The sequence below is a fragment of the Botrytis sinoallii genome (assembly GCF_014898435.1).
Source record: "Botrytis sinoallii strain Bc 23 chromosome Unknown BSIN_025, whole genome shotgun sequence".
In the NCBI taxonomy this organism is placed as follows: domain Eukaryota; kingdom Fungi; phylum Ascomycota; class Leotiomycetes; order Helotiales; family Sclerotiniaceae; genus Botrytis; species Botrytis sinoallii.
Window position 1 is genome coordinate 265,753 of NW_024066052.1, and position 18,342 is coordinate 284,094.

General features: G+C 43.0%; 8 protein-coding genes across 8 annotated transcripts; 6 read left to right on the forward strand and 2 right to left on the reverse strand.

Annotated features, from left to right (window-relative positions):
• Positions 1–809: 809 nt before the first annotated feature.
• EAF02_010401 (uncharacterized protein) lies at positions 810–2,257 on the forward strand (the record flags this gene model as incomplete). Its single annotated transcript, XM_038906449.1, has 3 exons — positions 810–1,128; positions 1,178–1,784; positions 1,834–2,257. The coding sequence occupies 3 exons, from the start codon at positions 810–812 to the stop codon at positions 2,255–2,257; spliced, it is 1,350 nt and encodes a 449-aa protein (XP_038753713.1).
• An 867-nt stretch (positions 2,258–3,124) lies between these two features.
• On the forward strand, positions 3,125–5,954 carry EAF02_010402 (uncharacterized protein; the record flags this gene model as incomplete). The annotated part of the gene is made up of 5 exons (XM_038906450.1): positions 3,125–3,385; positions 3,471–5,130; positions 5,352–5,413; positions 5,466–5,579; positions 5,643–5,954. 5 exons carry the CDS (start codon positions 3,125–3,127, stop codon positions 5,952–5,954), a joined length of 2,409 nt encoding a protein of 802 aa, XP_038753714.1.
• A 682-nt stretch (positions 5,955–6,636) lies between these two features.
• On the forward strand, positions 6,637–8,086 carry EAF02_010403 (uncharacterized protein; the record flags this gene model as incomplete). Its single annotated transcript, XM_038906451.1, has 6 exons — positions 6,637–6,813; positions 6,883–6,894; positions 6,967–7,003; positions 7,061–7,075; positions 7,264–7,689; positions 7,770–8,086. 6 exons carry the CDS (start codon positions 6,637–6,639, stop codon positions 8,084–8,086), a joined length of 984 nt encoding a protein of 327 aa, XP_038753715.1.
• A 256-nt stretch (positions 8,087–8,342) lies between these two features.
• EAF02_010404 (uncharacterized protein) lies at positions 8,343–10,134 on the reverse strand (the record flags this gene model as incomplete). Its single annotated transcript, XM_038906452.1, has 3 exons — positions 8,343–9,271; positions 9,321–9,955; positions 10,010–10,134. 3 exons carry the CDS (start codon positions 10,132–10,134, stop codon positions 8,343–8,345), a joined length of 1,689 nt encoding a protein of 562 aa, XP_038753716.1.
• A 1,321-nt stretch (positions 10,135–11,455) lies between these two features.
• EAF02_010405 (uncharacterized protein) lies at positions 11,456–11,784 on the forward strand (the record flags this gene model as incomplete). Its single annotated transcript, XM_038906453.1, has 2 exons — positions 11,456–11,512; positions 11,575–11,784. The coding sequence occupies 2 exons, from the start codon at positions 11,456–11,458 to the stop codon at positions 11,782–11,784; spliced, it is 267 nt and encodes an 88-aa protein (XP_038753717.1).
• A 103-nt stretch (positions 11,785–11,887) lies between these two features.
• EAF02_010406 (uncharacterized protein) lies at positions 11,888–13,033 on the forward strand (the record flags this gene model as incomplete). The annotated part of the gene is made up of 1 exon (XM_038906454.1): positions 11,888–13,033. One exon carries the CDS (start codon positions 11,888–11,890, stop codon positions 13,031–13,033), a length of 1,146 nt encoding a protein of 381 aa, XP_038753718.1.
• Positions 13,034–13,913: 880 nt separating this feature from the next.
• Positions 13,914–15,934, forward strand: EAF02_010407 (uncharacterized protein; the record flags this gene model as incomplete). The annotated part of the gene is made up of 5 exons (XM_038906455.1): positions 13,914–14,393; positions 14,567–14,710; positions 14,784–14,913; positions 15,005–15,641; positions 15,775–15,934. 5 exons carry the CDS (start codon positions 13,914–13,916, stop codon positions 15,932–15,934), a joined length of 1,551 nt encoding a protein of 516 aa, XP_038753719.1.
• A 322-nt stretch (positions 15,935–16,256) lies between these two features.
• On the reverse strand, positions 16,257–18,057 carry EAF02_010408 (uncharacterized protein; the record flags this gene model as incomplete). Its single annotated transcript, XM_038906456.1, has 3 exons — positions 16,257–16,417; positions 16,537–17,684; positions 17,738–18,057. The coding sequence occupies 3 exons, from the start codon at positions 18,055–18,057 to the stop codon at positions 16,257–16,259; spliced, it is 1,629 nt and encodes a 542-aa protein (XP_038753720.1).
• Positions 18,058–18,342: the final 285 nt, after the last annotated feature.

Genomic DNA, 18,342 nt, shown 5'->3' on the forward strand with positions numbered 1-18,342 from the left:
ATCTCGATTACCAGATGATCAATAGATACTTCAACTGGTGGTGCGTCGTGCTACACGACAGGCCTCTTACTCTATGCTTTTTTCCCTCTTTGTATCAGGATCTAACTAATGATGTTCTTCAAAGGGAGTTTGGGGCAAGAGATGATAGTTAATTAGAGCCTTGACTGAAGCTAATCATGAAATCTATCTAATGAGATTAGGATAAAAATAGGCTAGTTTCAAAGGACTAACAACTTCCTGGCAACCAAAATTTGATCAAAAACTACATCAGGAAAGGCATACTCCATGTACATACGAGTAGGTAGGTATCTACTAGTACATACGAGTATCTACTACCTAGACACATTTTATGTCCCTCAATTCATAGAACAATGAGGTTCAATTCTTCCCCTCCTGCAACCCACCGAGGACCTTGGTATCCACTGTTAATAAGAATAAGCCTGATGAGCTTTGGATTATGATCGATCTTCTTTACCTTGTTTCTGTTTACTCTTACTCTTACGATGGTAGAACTTCGCACATCAAGACCTTAAAAATCCTGGGTCCTTAATGTGTCCATTGAGATTTTGAATCGTACAAGATCCATAAACTCGCAAGATACGGAAATTCTTATACGAGTATTTCCGTTACAGATTCAAATCTCTTGGCATCGAATCCCTCGGGTAACCGCTGCTTAGCGAGATGTGAATGTCTCTTCACCGCTTCCTAATCTTATCGTAACCCCTGTTGAGGAACACACGAGGAATATGATGAGAAGTCTTCTCTCTCTAAAGGGCTGAACCCAACTGCCGAAACCTCATTTCGTCATTATGGCTTCGATATATCCTCATCCGCTTGGAGCACCAGTTCGTTCCCTGATACTATGTTTTGTACTCTGGAAGACCTCGCTTCTGCTCATTGCAGCTTGTAGTCCAGGTCCAGGCTATGACACATCTACCAGTTTGCTACTGTCGAGTCTGCATTCGATCGGTAAAAAGAAGTTACCATCGGTAGTGCAGTACCTCATCGGCAAGCTGGTAAGATGGGATGCAATTTACTTCGTACACGCGTCAAATCGCGGATATGTCTATGAACAAGAATGGGCGTTCGGGTGGGGCTTCACCCGCATCATAAAATTCAGCAGTATGGGTAAGTACGGAAATAACTACCCGTCTGTATGCGTCGTTGACCAAGGTAGGACTTGAATACCTTGGGGTACCCCACTATGATGGGCTGGAGGGGTTGGTGGGGATCTTGATTGCTCACATCTCCCATCTATTTTCGACTCTTGCCCTGCACAGCCTGACCTTAACACTCTTCCCATCAAAGAGATTTGCGTTGGTTACTGCTCTTCTGCACATCATATCACCAGCTGGAATATTTCTGTCTGCTCCATATGCTGAGAGTTCGACTGCGCTATTGACTTTTTTGGGAGCATTCCTTTTCACAAAAAGTTTTGGGTCTGGAGTGAGCAACAGAACTTTAGGTCACGACCTTCTTATTCTTATTTCTGGCGTAGTATTCGGACTTGCTACTACTTTCAGAACTAATGCATTGCTCAATGGGTTTCTCCTGCTTGAGGAAGCATTCAGGGTTCTCTTGAGTCTGAGTAATGGGTTCAATATGCCCACCATTCGTCGCCTCATCATCACTGGTTTGGGAGGTATGTGTGTTGGGATTGGTTTTCTCACACCGCAGTATATCGCATATCAAGAGTACTGTGGGGCAACGGACATCGTGAATCCAAGAGTATGGTGTTCGAATACCCTGCCAAGTATATATGCTTTCGTGCAGGCTTTTTATTGGTATGTCGATGGATTTGATGGAAAGTGGACCGTATCTAACATTCACTAGGAATAACGGACCGTTCAGATATTGGACAATCTCAAATATACCTCTATTTTTACTTGCAATGCCTATGCTCGTAATCTTGGGAGTATCTGGCAATGGGGTATTGCGGGACTCTCAGTTCCAACAAACCCCAGCCACCCCGCAGAAAGATGTCAACCCGCCAGTTAACGGGATCCGACAAGTCGATAAAGTCCAGATCATCCGGAATCTAGCGCTCACACAGTTGATTCTCACAGTATACACGTTAATAAGCGGTCATGTTCAGATTATTACAAGGATCTCATCATCTTCTCCTGTATATTTATGGTATATGGCAGCTTTGGTTGGGAGAGGAAAGGGTCCAACAGCAACAATGGTTGGAAGGTTCATGATAATATATGCCGGCATCCAGAGTGGTTTGTTCTCATCATTCTTACCTCCTGCATGACATGGAAACAACAGCTGGGGATTTGCAAATGTTGGGATGATGTTGGGATGATGTTGGTACTGTATCAGAACATATCGAATGAGGAAAATGATAGAGCAAGTGAGAATTAACTCTGATAGGCTACTTATGAGCGTTCTCATCCCGTCCAATACCCAGGTACGAAAGAAATGGAAAGACGATATACCTCATTTAATAGCATCCAATCGGAAAACTGCATCCATTTCATAATTGACTCCCCAATGAGAAAGTCGCATTCATCACATCATCTGAATAAAAGTAGAATTATCCATCCCAATCAATCGGAAAGCTGCATTAATCATCAGATATATTTTTACAAGGTTTATCTTCATGTCGTTGACCGCCTAAGGCATCCTACTAGCTCGGTTTAGGACCTAGCTGCATATCTCGAAAAGTGTTCATTCACATCTGCCATTTATTTAATACAACTTACTACTACTACTATTACATTTCTTCTTCCACTCTTTTCTTTTTACTGGTCTTTCAGCAGATCTTTCTCTTATAATTTATAGAAGATTTCCGAAAAAGGCCTTTCACATACACCAAAGTTCAAGGAATAAGAAGAACAAGAAGCAGAAGCCCTTCAAGCTACCTCGTCATAATATGATTTTGCAAAGCTCAAGTACTTCAAATATCTAATTCTATTGTACCACAACACAGTTATTCAGGCAATCACTCATTCATTTATTCATTGTGAATATTCACTCTTACAAGTCTTTCGACATAGTGTGCGAAAAAATATCGTTGTGCGGATTACTTTTAAAAAATAAAATATCCAATTTGGAACAAGTCGTCGAACCTTGGACTCAACAAAAGACTCAGTCAACTTGACAAATTCTTGTTACAGCCATGTGGCCAACAAATAACGGCTTTCCAAGTAATGGACAATATCAACCAAACAATTTCAATCAAGATGATCTATCTGGAACTACACCACTACAATCTCCTTTCTCTGGCGGTGGACCAGGCCCCAATTTCTTTCAACAACCAAACATATTACAATATGACGAAATGAATATTGATGGTTACAATGGCTTCTCTCCAGAGATTCCTATGTACAACCAGGCAGCTTTCGCACAAAATCAATTCATATCTCCCAATCGACCACCAGTAAGTGCTTGGGACAGACGACCTAACTTTTACTATGGACTTTAGGGAGCAAGCACATACAGCTAACCTCTACCTACCTGCCCAGTACTCCCCTCAATTGAATTCAACTAATAATAGTGTGGCTCCTCCTACTCCTACGCCGACGAAAGAACAGCTTGCTGCCAAAACTGCCGAATTAAGAGCAAGATTGATGAAGGGAAAAGAAGGCCGAGCCAACTCAGCTACCCCACCAGTTCTTGCACCAGCAAAACAAATAACTGCGATAGAATCGTCGAGCTCATTACAACCATCTCCTAAGAGTCCTGCTCAAGGGGTAAATCTCGACGAACACTTACGCCGGGAAAAAGAGATAAATGATCTCATTTCTGATTATTCTGAAACAAAACCAAGAGCAGGACCAAAAATGAACCCTGTGGCAGGAAATGGTACTGCCAAAAAAACACCTCCTATCAATACAAACATTCTATCTGCGAACCCCCAAATGTCAGGAACTCCTACAAAAATCAAGAAATCTACCAGTGATCGAGCCGGTAATGGTTTTCTAGCTGAGAGCGAAGTCAGGAATGTTAGAAATGGGTCGATGTCGGAAGGAGAGATACTAGATGAGCCTAGCCCTAAGAAGCTTCCGCCCACGGAGCCAAAAGGAAATCAGTTCAATATAAAATCGGCTAACGTTAATGATAAGTCTCTTAAACCGGAAGACGAGCGCACAACTCGACCAGCTTATGTTCGTGTAAAGGCTGAAGAACCTGGCCCTTTGACTCGACGTCCAGCACCAGCACAAGCACAGCCATCAAAACCTGAACCTCCTCGTTTTCGAGATGAACGCAGAGAAGACGGCGATTATCGACCAGAGAGAAATCCAGCCTCCGATCATAGATATGAAAAAAAGTCGCATCAAGACACTGACAAAAAACATCACCCACGCAGATTTTCTCGTGATAATAATGATGATTATCGCCGTCCCGAGGCTGCGAAGGAAGAAATCAAATCTTCACGAGAGTCTAAACCACCAACACTGGCACAAGTTTTACCCCATGACACAGATTTGAAGGAATGGCTGGACATGACTCAGTATCATGATATAGTACACAGAAACAAGTTCTTGAAAACTGCACGAGCTCTGAAGGAATTGGAAGAACAAAAAGCCAAGCTCTTAGCAGGTATACAAGATGGTCAAAGTCTTGTAAATTTTAACGTAGGAAACTTGATGAACAGCTTAATACAACCTCAGAATACCCCAGCGGTAGCGGAGTCTACAGATCTTCATGATCGTTTAACATCTAACAAGCGCAACTACAGTGAAGTCCAAGATTCTCAAGGGGAGGCAAACTATGGAAAAGTAGCACGCCTTGAGGATCGAGAACATGAAAATCGCCGTCGACAAAGTTCAGTAGACTATGATTCTTCTCGCCGCGCCAATGGTGACCGTGGAGGTCGTTCTTATTTCGAAGAATCTCGTAACCGTGGTCGAAGCCGCAGTAATGATCGTGAAGTGTCCCCCGGTCTAAGGACCTTTGAGAGCAGACCCCCTGCACGGACTGCACGCGAAAGATCTTTTGAAGTACATGGAAGTTACAGAGGAAAGGCCTTTGATCCAAATTATCGAGGTCGAGGAGGTCGGGGAAGAGGTCGTGGTAATTGGGAGTCACACGAGTCAAGGAGCGAAGCTGGATTTGGATCGCGAAATGCTCTTGGCAAACCTTATAAAGATCCAAGAGGTTTTGATCGAGGCGGTAAAGGTGGTCAGTGAAAATCACCCATCTTGTCCGACGCTTCTATTTATCTTATTTCAAGTCAATAGAGATTGCTTTAGTCGCGCTTTCTTGATACCCATGCAATTAGTTAAAAAAGTATTCTATCAGAATCACTGTCTTGTTTGCTGTGAAGTTGAGTGACGAGTGTCTGCCAATAGCTATAGAATATTCTGAGGAGAGTTGAGAAATCCACATGCTGACGCTATCAGATACAAGATATTTCATAGTAAAATCCTTCAACGATGAAAATGTTATTAAATGTATAGAAGATGTAAGTGGATTAGAATCAAGCAAATAAGACCGATTCAGCTAATATCCAAAAGGGTATATGGACCACCCAAGCACAAAATGGACCAATCTTCAAGGAAGCCTTCGAGACCTGCAAAAATGTTATTCTGATCTTCTCAATCAACAAAAGTCGAGCTTTTCAAGGTTATGTGTGTATTCCCTCTCCAATTTTTCTTCCCCAATTTCCCAAACTCATCATGATAAACCAATAGGCGAGAATGGAAACCCTCCCCGGCGCAATTAAAGTCCCTTCCTGGCAAAATTCGATTAACTGGGAGAGTGCTGGAGCATTTCGAGTTCGCTGGCTCGTCATTTGCAATGTGAGGTTTGGAAAGATAGGACATTTGAGGAATGGATTGAATGAAAATTTGCCGGTGCTGATTGGGAAAGATGGACAGGAGGTTGAGGAAGGGTGTGGGAGGGGGTTATGTGAGTGTTTGGATGGGGAGGTGGAGGAGGTCTTGGGGGGTGGAGAGCAGGTGGAAAAGGGTGAGTGGGGTCAGGAGGTAAGTTGGGGTGAATAGGGTAGAGGAAAGGTGGGAATGGAGAGGTTGAACGGGGCTTGTCGGAAAGGAAATAGAGGGGGTAGTATATTTGAAGGGGGAAAGGAATTTATTATGGATTATCTTGTAAGTGAATTGGTAGGGTTTTTAGTCCTGTTATTTGTTGTTTATAGTCGTTCTTTCTTTGCCTTTATGTTGCATTGCGCCTTGAGCCTTTTATCAGCCAGTTAATACGTACATATATACAGGAATAAAAAGTTAGATTGTTATTGCTATTTTTGTGTCGCCATGTATCTGCCTTAATCATACATATCATTTGTTCTTCACGGTACGTCTCGGGAGTCGGTAATCAAAACAATTGATTCGTGAATTTTTGGCATTAGCTTGGATACATTAGTAGTGTGATGTCTTGCTTACTTTCATTCCTCTTGCTATTTCTCGGATGAAGTTTCCGTGGAACATGTTTATTCATGGCTGATCATGTATGTGCCTTCTTTTAACATAGTACTGTCCCTCCAAAAGGGCGAAATGCATAGGAATGCAATCTTACCATTGGTTTGGACTGTGTTCCAACAGTGTGTTGGCTTATGCTGCACTATATCTATTTCCATTGACTCGCATATAAATTCTGATTATTTCATACCTATTCTACTACTTTCTTCATCCTACCATTTTCAAATGTTCAACGTGATTTCCACGCATGATGACTTCTCTATTCCCTGAAAGCCTCCTTTCCGCACTCGAAACCCTCACATCTAACCCGCCCGCTTCACTCCTAGAAAACCATGTCCTGAAAACAAAATTACGACTTGCAGCTCGAGATTTATCGCTTGCTCTAGAGACACCGGCTGATGCTCTTGCGAGAGTGTTGCTTTTTCAGGTATATCTATCTCGTGAAACACTCTAGTATTGTTTTTGAAATCTTTACTGATATTTATGGTATGTGAAGCCTGTAGAAAGTGTTTGCATTCGTATCGCATGGGATTTGGATCTATTCCATCTACCATCCACCTGAGAAAAAACATTGGAGCAGTTAGCACAGGCTACCGAAGCAGATGGTGTTTTGCTTGGTATGATTCCCTGTGATGGTTGTACTTGTATTTTAAACTAATATGGAAATTTAAAAGCACGTCTACTCCGCAGTTTAGCTGCTTTTGGCGCAATTAAATAGAATGGAAAATAAATACTACACGCTTTCGTCTTCATATACATTATTTGCAGAGTCGACCTTCACAAAGGGAGTCGTGACTTGGTGATTCTGAGCACTACCCACCCCTACTAGACGGGAGAGCCAATTCCAGGTTTCGCAGTGCCGATTTTCTGGGTCCAGCGTACTTGGCCTTACCTGGATTCCTGGCGGATACAAAGTATAAGAACCCGACGAATCCACAGAATACTGCGGTGCAGACTGCTTTTCATCATCCAAATAAAGATTTATCTGGGATTCTTGGAGAGAAACCCGATACTGCGCAGGCATTCGCAACGCTGATGAGTACCTGGGCGGAAGGAACCTCATTGGTGCAGGGTCTTTTCCCGATAGCTCGATTTCTGGCGGAGGGCGATAGTTCGATCTCGGCTTTGTGGGTGGAGATGGGAGGTGGGTATGGTCAAAAGACTGTCGCGCTGAGAGCTGCGTTTCCGGAGCTGGAGGGCCGGTTTGTGGTGCAGGATTTGCTTCATATTGTTAGTGGTGCGGGTAGGAATGAGGGAATCGAGTATTTGGTTCATGAAATATTTGAGGAACAGCCTGTTAAAGGTAGATTTATCAATCCCAACTCCGAATCGTGCAGAGAAATCGGGTTTTATGTCGATATCTACTGAGAGTTTGTAAAATAGGAGCTCGAGCATATTATATCCGTCAGGTTCTTCATGATTTTCCCGACGACAAATGTGTGGTTATTCTTACTCAACTGCGCAAAGCTATGAAGCCGGGTTACTCTAAGCTCTTTATACATGAACAGATTGTTCCGAGATCGGGAGCGTCAGTGTGGGCAGTCACGCAGGATTTTAACATGATGACGCTTTTGGGAGCAACGGAGAGAACGCGAGATTGTTTTGTAGATGTGCTTTCGCGAGCGGGGTTGAGAGTTTTGGGGTTATATCCGGCGTTGGATGGAGTTTCAGAGGGGCTTGTGGAGGTGGAAGTTGAGTGAGGATGAACTGATCAATATTATCTCCAGGTACTGGAACTGCGTTGATAGTGATTGGCAGTTAAGTTTCTTGTACGAGCGCAGTATATGATTCAATCAGAGGTCATGCCAAATCCGCAATCATCTATTTGAATGTTCATCTCCTATATCGATGTAAATACTACAAGTCTAGTCTACAAGCATCTGTAGACAAGCCATCCAGCCCGAGATCATCTTACAAACTTCCCTAAGAAACTAAATGTAAAGACAGGCTCGGAAATTATGCTTTTCTCCTAACAATCTTTAACGGCACCGGGTGTTTCATTTTCAAACCCATATCAAATACAGTGTTATGTGCCAATTGCTTTTCTACTTTCTGAACAGTGCTCACATAATCCTTTCCTGGTTCGCAAATCAGTTCTACACTAAACTCGCTCAACAACCGAGTAATAGCCGCGCAAAATTCGGCCTGTGCAAATCGTTGTCCGGGACAAGAACGATGGCCCTCTGCAAATGGAATATACGCTCCTTCAGGTGGGCTGTATACTTTTGACTCCGAGGACCGCAGCCAGCGCTCCGGGTGAAAATCGGATGAGGGATATGATGGCGTATCCGCATGTGTTTTGGGGATCTCGGACCAGTATTTGGGATTGCGATGTGTGGCGCTTGTGTTGATCATGACGAGTGTGTCGCGGGGTAAGATGTGTGTCTGGTTACCTATTCTCAATGATTGCTCGTTGGTTTTGTTGATTTTGGGTAGAAAGGGAAGGACGGTGTAGAGTCGAAGTGTTTCTTTCATTAGCGCACCGACGTGGCCGTTTATGAGTTTAGAGAAGTCCGCTTTATAGGACCACTGACTTGGTTGACGGTCACCGATAATAGTACTGATTTCGGCTTGTAGAGATGATTGAAAATCAGGCCTACATGCTAAAAGAATCACAGCGTATGTGAAGATATTTGCGCTCGTTTCGTGGCCTGCGAGAATGAAGATGAAAATGTTGCCGAGGATCGCAGCCTCGGGGATCGACAAGTCAGCACTGCTGAGTCCGGGCGTACCGGCTTTCACAAAGTATTCGAGGAGAGTCCCTTCTTCTTTCATATCGTGAGTTTGGAGATCTTTGGCGGTGCTGTCTCGCATCTCTTCCATGTATTTTCTCCATTCTACGAATGCTTCCTTTGCGGTTTTGTGGATTTTCAAAGGGGAATAGTCTTTTACAACTTAGTATGCACGGAAAGTAGAGGTGCTGAATTGACTTACTAAGAATTGGTCGAGGGGTTAGAAATATAGTACTGTTGTACTCGAAAACGGTACTTATTGCACGTTCATAAGTCAAAGTGTGCCCTGGACTGGGTTTCGTATCATTCTCCGTCCACGTGATGGTCTTTCCAAAGAACACCTTGCTGATGACATGCAAAGCGAGCTTTGCGGCATCGCTGTTGAGGTCAGAAACAGAGCTATCATCGAGCCACTTTTGCGTCATCATCTCAGTTTGCTCAATAGCACCTGTCCAAACCGCCTGAAAGTTTTTGTCATTGAAGGATGGCGAAGCCACTTTTTTGAAAATGCGGTGCTCTTCCCCCTCAGCAGCGGTGATGGTAGGCCCATAAATATTGAGCATATCAAGCATTTCAGTTGGTTTAACAAAGTCGTTGCGTCGGGTAGACACCTGCATGATAACTTCGGGATCGCATGTCCAGAGTATATTACCCCCTGCGGAAACTATCATTATCGAATCATCATTCATTCTCTTGAAGGGCTCATAGCCTTCATGCCAGGTCTCGCCCCATTTTGAAAGCGGAAGCCATGACTGAGTCCATTTGCTGGGAAGTCTGGAAAGGAATGGTATAAAGATATTCTGGAGGATGATCCATGGTATCGATTGGAAGTATACTCTACATAATGTTCTTCAGCAAGCAAATCTTGTTACATCGTAGGGAAGGACTTACGGAGAAATTGCATATTTAAACTCCGATTTTTTGGCTTCCTCGATTCGTCGCTGTAGACTTCGATATTGGGAAAATACAAAAGCACTTACGACCACAGCCGTAGAAAGTAAGATGGTAGAAACCATGATCCAACAATTGGGGAATATTGTCGAAGGACCAGACCTTTCTGAGCTGAAACTTTCCTGAGAGTGAAAGATGAGAAAGCTATGCAGAATGCTTTGGAATGAATTCTAGCAGATTGAGCGGACTGAAAGTACGAATGCTTTTCAGATAGTTGATAAATGTCAATTGCAAGGATATCATTAGTGGGGATGAATACGAATAAGCACATCCGACCTTCTCAGACAATTGGAAAATTGCCCTTCAAGCATCTAGACTCCTGTACTTTTGTATTGCCTAGCAACACCTTGCATAACTCATTGTATCCTCATCATCAAATTAGACCATAGTCTGGAGCTTCACTACCCACTTGGGTAGGTACCCTTGACCATAAGCAAGAATCTGACGACATGCTTAGTATAAAATTGAGTGAGATCTGTAAAGATGCCCTCTGTGCAGATCTTCAGTTCACAAGTTGTTACAAGAGTAATACCAACGGTATCGGTAGGTGGGGGTACTTTCAAGATTTATCTATAAAGTCGAATTTGGACCATGAATATCTTACCCCATATTAATCGGAAAAGGAAACAAGATTGGAGCGGATGTAGAAATGATATAAAGATGTATTTCAGGCGAGGATTCGCACATGGGCTATTGGTGATAGTTGGTGGCTGTTGGTAGCTGTTGGCATAATACAACCTAGTAAGGAATGGGTAAATATCACAACATATCTCCATCAGGATAGCCACCTTCTCATTCTGGACCATTGATGTTACAAATGTAAGATCTTACAATGACTAGTTGAAATCAAAAGAGAGAAGAAAACATCAATCCTTATTAGAATCACAAGCTACCTATCTGTCTTTGAAACATCAATGTATTGATGTCGTTGGCATATCCATGTGAGATTACTAATCTACACCTTGGTAAACTCAATGACACGGAAGTAGCCCTCCGAGGCTCCGAAATGTATGGTAGGCACGCAGGCACGACATTGACAACGTAGATATTGATGAGATTGATCTAGAATGTTAGTACACGGCCAAAAATACATAGGCGGCGGGGCCAGCATAAGCAGACTCCACATATTAGCAACGACATAAGCAAAGCCCAGGCGGGATAACGGTTACTTCCCTACACTCTCGATAGTCATGATTCCACGTCGTTGCGGCATGCCGTTGGAAAAGTATTAAAGCACGTATGAGGTGCAGTGTGTCGAGTGCCACGAAGCACTTCGCTTGCTTGATCATATCTCATACGCTTACTATCCAGAGAAGGCCCATCATTTCCTCTACCAAGCATTTCTTCGTTCTCACTCTTTCCCTGTTTTTGGTTTTATGTATTAAAATGGAGAATTTACCTTACAGAAGTCTGTGCAATGCATTTTTGATATCGGTTTTAAGCGTAAGATTGACAATTTTGTCATCTGGTTTCCAAACAAGAATGTCGACTGATTTTCTTGCTAGTATATTGCCACTGTTTTGGTTTACAACGCCTTTTTCCACCCCCTATCAAAGTTCCGTGGAAGTCCTACATGGGTTGTATCGCGAGTTCCATTTATCTACACTATGCTTTCTGGGAAACTTCCCTATCACATCAAGAAATTGCACGATGAATATGGTACTGTTTTACGAGTTGCTCCAGACGAGCTTTCGGTCACAGACCCTCAAGCATAGAAAGATATTTATCTGCAGAAGCAGTTTATCCGCCCAAAAGAATGGGGCTCTAGACCACCTGGCGTTGAGGTACACAATTTCATTACTGCTAACGCCATCGACCATGCTCGATTTCGCAAAGCTTTTCAGCAAGCATTCTCAGACAGAGCCACAAAGTCATGAACCAACTGTTAAAAAATACATAGATCTATTGATTCTTCGATTGAATGAAGCTATCGCTGGGCAGCGTACAGATAATGGTACTGTTGATTTAGTGCAATGGTTGAACTTTACAACATTTTACATCATCGGAGATCTGGGATGGGGTTCGTCTTTCAAATGCATTCAAGAGAGCTCATATCATCCGTGGATTAAAGTAGTTCTTCATTTCAAAGCCGTTCTTATTGCAAACTCTATCAAATACTATCCATTGCTTGAAGCATTTCTCATGAAAATCACCCCAGCTTCAGCTCTCGAAGATCTACGTCAAGCCCTTGAGACAGGTCATCTTAGGGTCCAAGACCGACTTCGTCATGACGTCAACCAACCTGATATTATGTCTCATGTTATCGATCACAACAAGTCTTCGACCGAGATACCCCTTTCAACGGGGGAAATAGAGATGAACTCCATGGCCTTGATTGTTGCAGGCAGCGAGACTCTAACGACTACTTTAACCGCCGCAATACACTTTTTACTTGAGAATCCCAACTGTCCAGAGACCTTGGAAAGGGAAATACGCACAAACTTTAGCACGGAAGAGCAAATTACCAACGAGTCCACAATTTCGCTGCCGTATCTTATGGCTGTGCTCAACGAGTCGCTACGAATGTCTCCCCCACTTCCTGATAGTCTGAGGCGCGAAGCACCGAGTGGAGGTGCTACAATCGTAGGTCATTTTGTTCCCGGAGGCACAACTGTTTCGGTGGCATGCTGGTCTCTTTTCCATTCATCAAGCAATTTTGCGTCACCAGATGAATTTATGCCCGAGAGATGGTTGGACAATTCTGGAAATCGGACCTTTATGAACAAGCAAGCTGATTCCGAAAACGTATTTCATCCGTTCTCGCTCGGGGCACACAATTGTATCGGTCAGCCACTCGCTTGGATGGAGATGCGGCTTATTCTTTCGCGACTTATTTGGAACTTTCATATCCAAGTCCCTAGCGGGGAGACGTTGCAGAATTGGACTGACCAGAAGATCTTTTGGACTTGGGATAAATTCCCACTCAATGTTCAGCTTATGAGTGTCGAGCACTCTGAAAATTAGATGAACTCAAGGTAGGAAACTATCTAAAACATAATTGTACGGCATGAACTGGGTGCAAACATTAATGAATATTCGCGATATGTATTAGGTGTTCTCATAGGACTTTTTGAATGATGTAATGTACTTTCCGCGCCTCTCGACTGGTGGAATGTCTGGAAGAGTCCCTCCTCCAACAACCAATGGAGCTGCACCCGCACTCCCAGAGTAATATTTGCACTAACAATATGATGTGAGTTGGGGGTACAGATCGTGAATGTCCGTATTCAGCACGCATAACTGCCGTTCTAAACAGTTTTCGCGACCTACGCAGCTAATGTTGACCATGAATCACGGTAGTGGAAATACCTCCTCCTCGGTCTCGATAGTATACAAAGTCTTGACACCGAACTTTCTTTTTTGGACATACAGTCAGGAAGACAACTGTATAAGACGAAGTTCCTTTACCAACTTTTACTAGCAGAACAGATATTGGTAGCTCTCGTTGATTTCACAACTATAAAAGCTCAAAAGCGTTGCACCAAGAGCATCACTAAATAGTTGATAGCCAGATACTTTCTAAATATCAGATAAGTACTACCAGCTCAAGTTCTAGGACATATCCAATTATGTAGAGTCAGTTTGAATGAGAATCAGATTCATTCAATAATCCTGAGTACTTGAACTTTAGGAATGATGTTCGTTTATCAGTGCGCCCGGTGACCCCACCTATTCGTGACCTTTCCTTCCCCACTTCGATAAGGGAAATAACAAACAGACTTCCTCTTTACGAATCCGATGTTCTGGTTATAATGTTTACATCTGCTCCTTTTCGATTACTCATTGTTTGAGGTAAAATCTTCAATTCATAATTCTGAATTCTGCTCTATCGGTGAATCCTTTGATGCCCTTCTCAAGAATACCTCACACTGGACAATTCGAAGCTCAGAACCCACGAGTTACCATTATGAGCTCCAATATATTTCCCAGTCTACTCTCCTCTTTAAACCTACCAAACATCCAAGCCCTCATTATCATCTATGCTCCCCTCATCTACCTAAGCATCATTCTCTTCTCCACTCTCCCCATCCTTCTCAACATTCAAAACTCAAACCTTCCCCCAGGCCCATGGTACACACATTTCACAAACTTAGTCCTAAAATACCATGAATGGAATGGTAATCGACGAACATACATCCATAATCTCCACAAGAGATATGGAGATAGCATTCGAATAGGTGTAAGAGAGTTTGCTTTTTGCGGGAGCGAAGGGGTGAAAGGAGTCTATGGAAATGAGGGAGGAGAGTTGGATAAAACGGGATTTTATGGACTTTTCAGACAATTGGGTGTTAGAACTACTTTTTCTACAGAAAGAAGGGTGGAGGTGTGTTTTTCTTTTTCCTTGCCCCTGTTGGAATATTTGCGTTTTGAATGCCATGGAAATTTGGGGTGGAACTTTCATCACATTGGATACCACAAGTCTAGAATCTTTCTAGTGAAAGATAGAAGAGCGAAATATGACAGTAACGATACTAATGACTTTCAACCAACTTGAAGCACAAAGAAAAGAAGAAGAATATCGCAAAGCCATACCGAAATTCCGAGATCCTCAAACCTGCTATTATGGATGGAATTAAAGAAAGAAGTCAAGCATTTCTTCGAAAGGTTGAGGACTCAGAGAATGGATCCATTGATGTTTATGTGAGTTCTGATTTTCTCTATGAATCTGTAAACTCTGTCCTAGTGTAAAAGATGACCATTGATAAAATAACAGAGATATGCGCATTGTTTTGCATTAGATTGTGCCAGCCACTTTCTACTCGGGAAAGCGGGAATCAAATCTATCGAAGAGAAGGCCGGCATGGAAATAATGGAAGAGATGACGTATCACTCAAGTCTCAAGAGTAAGTTTCTTTGCCTCCACTTCTACTGAACACTCCCCTCTATAATTCCCTCGAAATAGTCTCTCGACTTTCCAATCTCACACCCTCACAGACCAACTTTTGACCCTTTACCTTCAACCCCTCTCCACCCTTTTCCTCTCCCTCTTTCCCCAACGCTCCACCCCTTTAACAAATACATACATCCTCTCCTCGTGCCTCCACCCAACCCAAGAACCACACTCTCTTCTCCACGCCCTGCAACACGCTTCTCCCTCCCTATCAGAAACCCAAATCACAGCCGAGATACTAGACCATCTAGCTGCCGGTATCGACACCACCGGCGCCTCCCTCACTTACCTCCTACACATCCTCTCCCTCCCCTCTAACCTCCCTATCCAGGAAAAACTCCACCTCTCCCTCACCTCCCATCCCCAGAACAATTCAACCCCCGAAAACCCCTACCTCAACGCCATCATCACCGAAACCCTCCGTCTCTACCCCCCAATCCCCATGTCCCAACCCCGTCTCACACCATCATCCAAGCCCAGAATCATCGATCAATATCTCATCCCCCCAAACTCAACCGTAAGTGTCCAAGCATGGAGTCTCCATCGGAATCCCGCAATATTCGGCGATGACGCCGACATGTTCTGTCCAGAACGATGGCTTGTGGATGAAGACAGAGCGAGAGAGATGGAGAGGGGATTTTTGGCTTTTGGGAGGGGTGGAAGAGCGTGTACGGGGAAAGAGTATGTTTACTTTTTCTTCCTTTCTACTATTTTCTTTCTTCTTTTTCGAGTTTTCCTTTCCATCTAGACAGAGAGGAAATATAAATAATGTGCGATATATGTTACTATAAAACTAATACTCATATCCACACAGTCTAGCACTAGCAGAAATGCGTCATCTCATACAGAGAATCTATGCGCAATATAGAACGAAGATAGAAGAAGGATACAAAGCAGATATGGAGATGGAAGATCAAATCATATCTAGTAGACCGAGAGGTCAGGAGTGTATTTTGATTTTTGAGAGGAGATAGAGAGTTATATAGACATAGAGATTGTGAATTGACAAACTTAGAGGACCGTTGGATGGGAAAAGAAGTGACGTGGTGAAGTTTGGTAATCTTGTGTGTAAATAGGAGTTTCACCGCTCTCGCTTCATTATGTATAATCAGAACTGATCAGTGATGCATAGTATGTATTTAAGATCATCGAATGAATATTGTTAAAAGATATCTTAAAGAACTGGGGTTTAAAAATGGCAGACCACCGCGATTCAACTGCATAAACAAAATACATCGCCTAGAAATAAATCTATATCCACCATCCGTGTATGGGTATATATTTGTCCTTGAGATATCAATTCTCAACGACTGATGGAGCAGGTGCGTGCTCGAATTGAAGATGAAGTTTACCAGCAGATGGTCCGCAGGTGTATCCATCCATCTGATCAACGCCATCGTCATTTATGACCAAAGTGCTGAAATTGGTGTAGATGGCTGCTACTATTAATTTGATTTCTAGTATGATGGTTAGTCCTTTTTATTCTTTTGCTCGAAGAGGAAAAAAGTAATTGACACGAAAAGGAAAGATACAGAACGAGGCAAGAAACGAAGGTAAAATATCCAGAAAAACTAACCAAGCATAGCAAAATTGCTCCCAATACACATTCTTCCTCCACTACTAAAAGCCCAAAATGTCCTATCCCTTTCACGTTTCTGCTCGTCAGTCATACCATTTCCCTCCATCCATCGCATATAGTCGAATCTCTCGGGCTCTGGGAAAATCTGTTCGTTTCGATGGACACTGTGAGCTTGCGCACCGATTCTAACACCACCAGGAATATTCTTGTAGGCGCCAATATCGCAACTAGGATATGGAGTCATTCGGGGAAGACCACCAGGAATAGCAGCGCGGAGACGAAGAGTTTCCATTAGGACTGCGTGAAGGATGGGAAGAGTATCGAGTTCTTTACGATCGGGGATCGTTGGTGTTTTGGATGATGCAGATGTGGGCGAGAAAAGCATGCTGGGTGAAAGAGTCAGGAGTTCCTCTCTTAAAGATTTCTGAAGCATGGGATCGATGGATAAGTGCCATGCTAAATATGTAACCGTTATGCCTGCGGTTTCGTGGCCAGCAGCAAGATGATCGATCATCTCACTGTATATACTACGATCTGGAAACCTGAGTGTTTCCTCCTTGAGAACGGAGTCCGCACCACGCATTTTACTTTCTTTTTCAATTCCAGATACCATCGCATTGTACACTACCGGCTCATTGCCAGGTTCCGTATCCCATGTTCCGCCCTCCTTGAGAAATTTGGCGGTAGCTTCGCACCGATGTTGACACCATTCTTCTAATTCTTCATTGGCGGAATCGACAAATGTGGGAACGATACGATAGATATAAGTATTGATGAATCGAGTAAGGCGGGGAAGCTCTTGTGAATAGAAAGTATAACGATGGCGTTTCTGGTACAGTCTCATCCAATGCCTTCTATATGAGACATCTTTGATAAAGTTGGCACTATTCTTGAGTCCAAATAGGTATGAAGAGACAAAGTCCATAGTAGTGCCATTGAATAAATCGTAAACATCGACTCCATGAGGACTTGAAGACGAGGCCAAGCTTGAGACGGTAGGTAGAAGACGTTCATAGAGAATGACTCTTGCTTGTTCAGCCAAGGCAGGTGACGATAGTAATGTAGACTTTGAGTAGGTATTCGAAATCATCCTCTTTCGAGAAGAATGATTCTTTGAGGGGAGCGTTGAAAACATACATGGGATACTACCACGTGGTTAGAGAATTTCTCGCAAAAATCTTGCAAGGAAATAAATTACCCAAAGTTATCAAAGAAAGAATACCACTTCCCCTTTTCAAACCCACCTCCATATACAGTTCGAATGCCCTCTACATCATTAGTAGAGAGCTCATTTGGACCTAGTCGAATTAAGGGACCTAGTTGTCTGTGTAGCGCATGAACTGTCCTATTTTCCCGACATCGAAATCGCTGAAACAGAATCCAGGTAGAAGAAAATGGAGAAGACCAGTGTGCATTTGGAATCTTTGCCAAAGGTGAGATAAATGCAGGATAGATGATGAATCTCCATACGAGACCAATCAAGAGACCTGCAAGCCCCAGAGTAGAAATGGCAACCATGATGATGGGTTTCTTAGAAGTACTTCTTGTCTTGAACCTCAACCAAAAGCTTTGTAACTGTACTCAAGCAGTGTATGGGAAAGATCTGAATCCTATCAAACAGAAGAAGAAGATAATCAAGATAAAGTGGGGGGATGGTTATCTGCTGATCCACATCTGAGGACTCTCAACAGCTTATTGGAGGCCTCGGAATGATTCAGTTCTGTGGAATTTCACCTCTTGGCAAGTGAATGTATGATATATTGGCTGAATGTTGTTGTCGCATACAGTATATGCAATTAATTT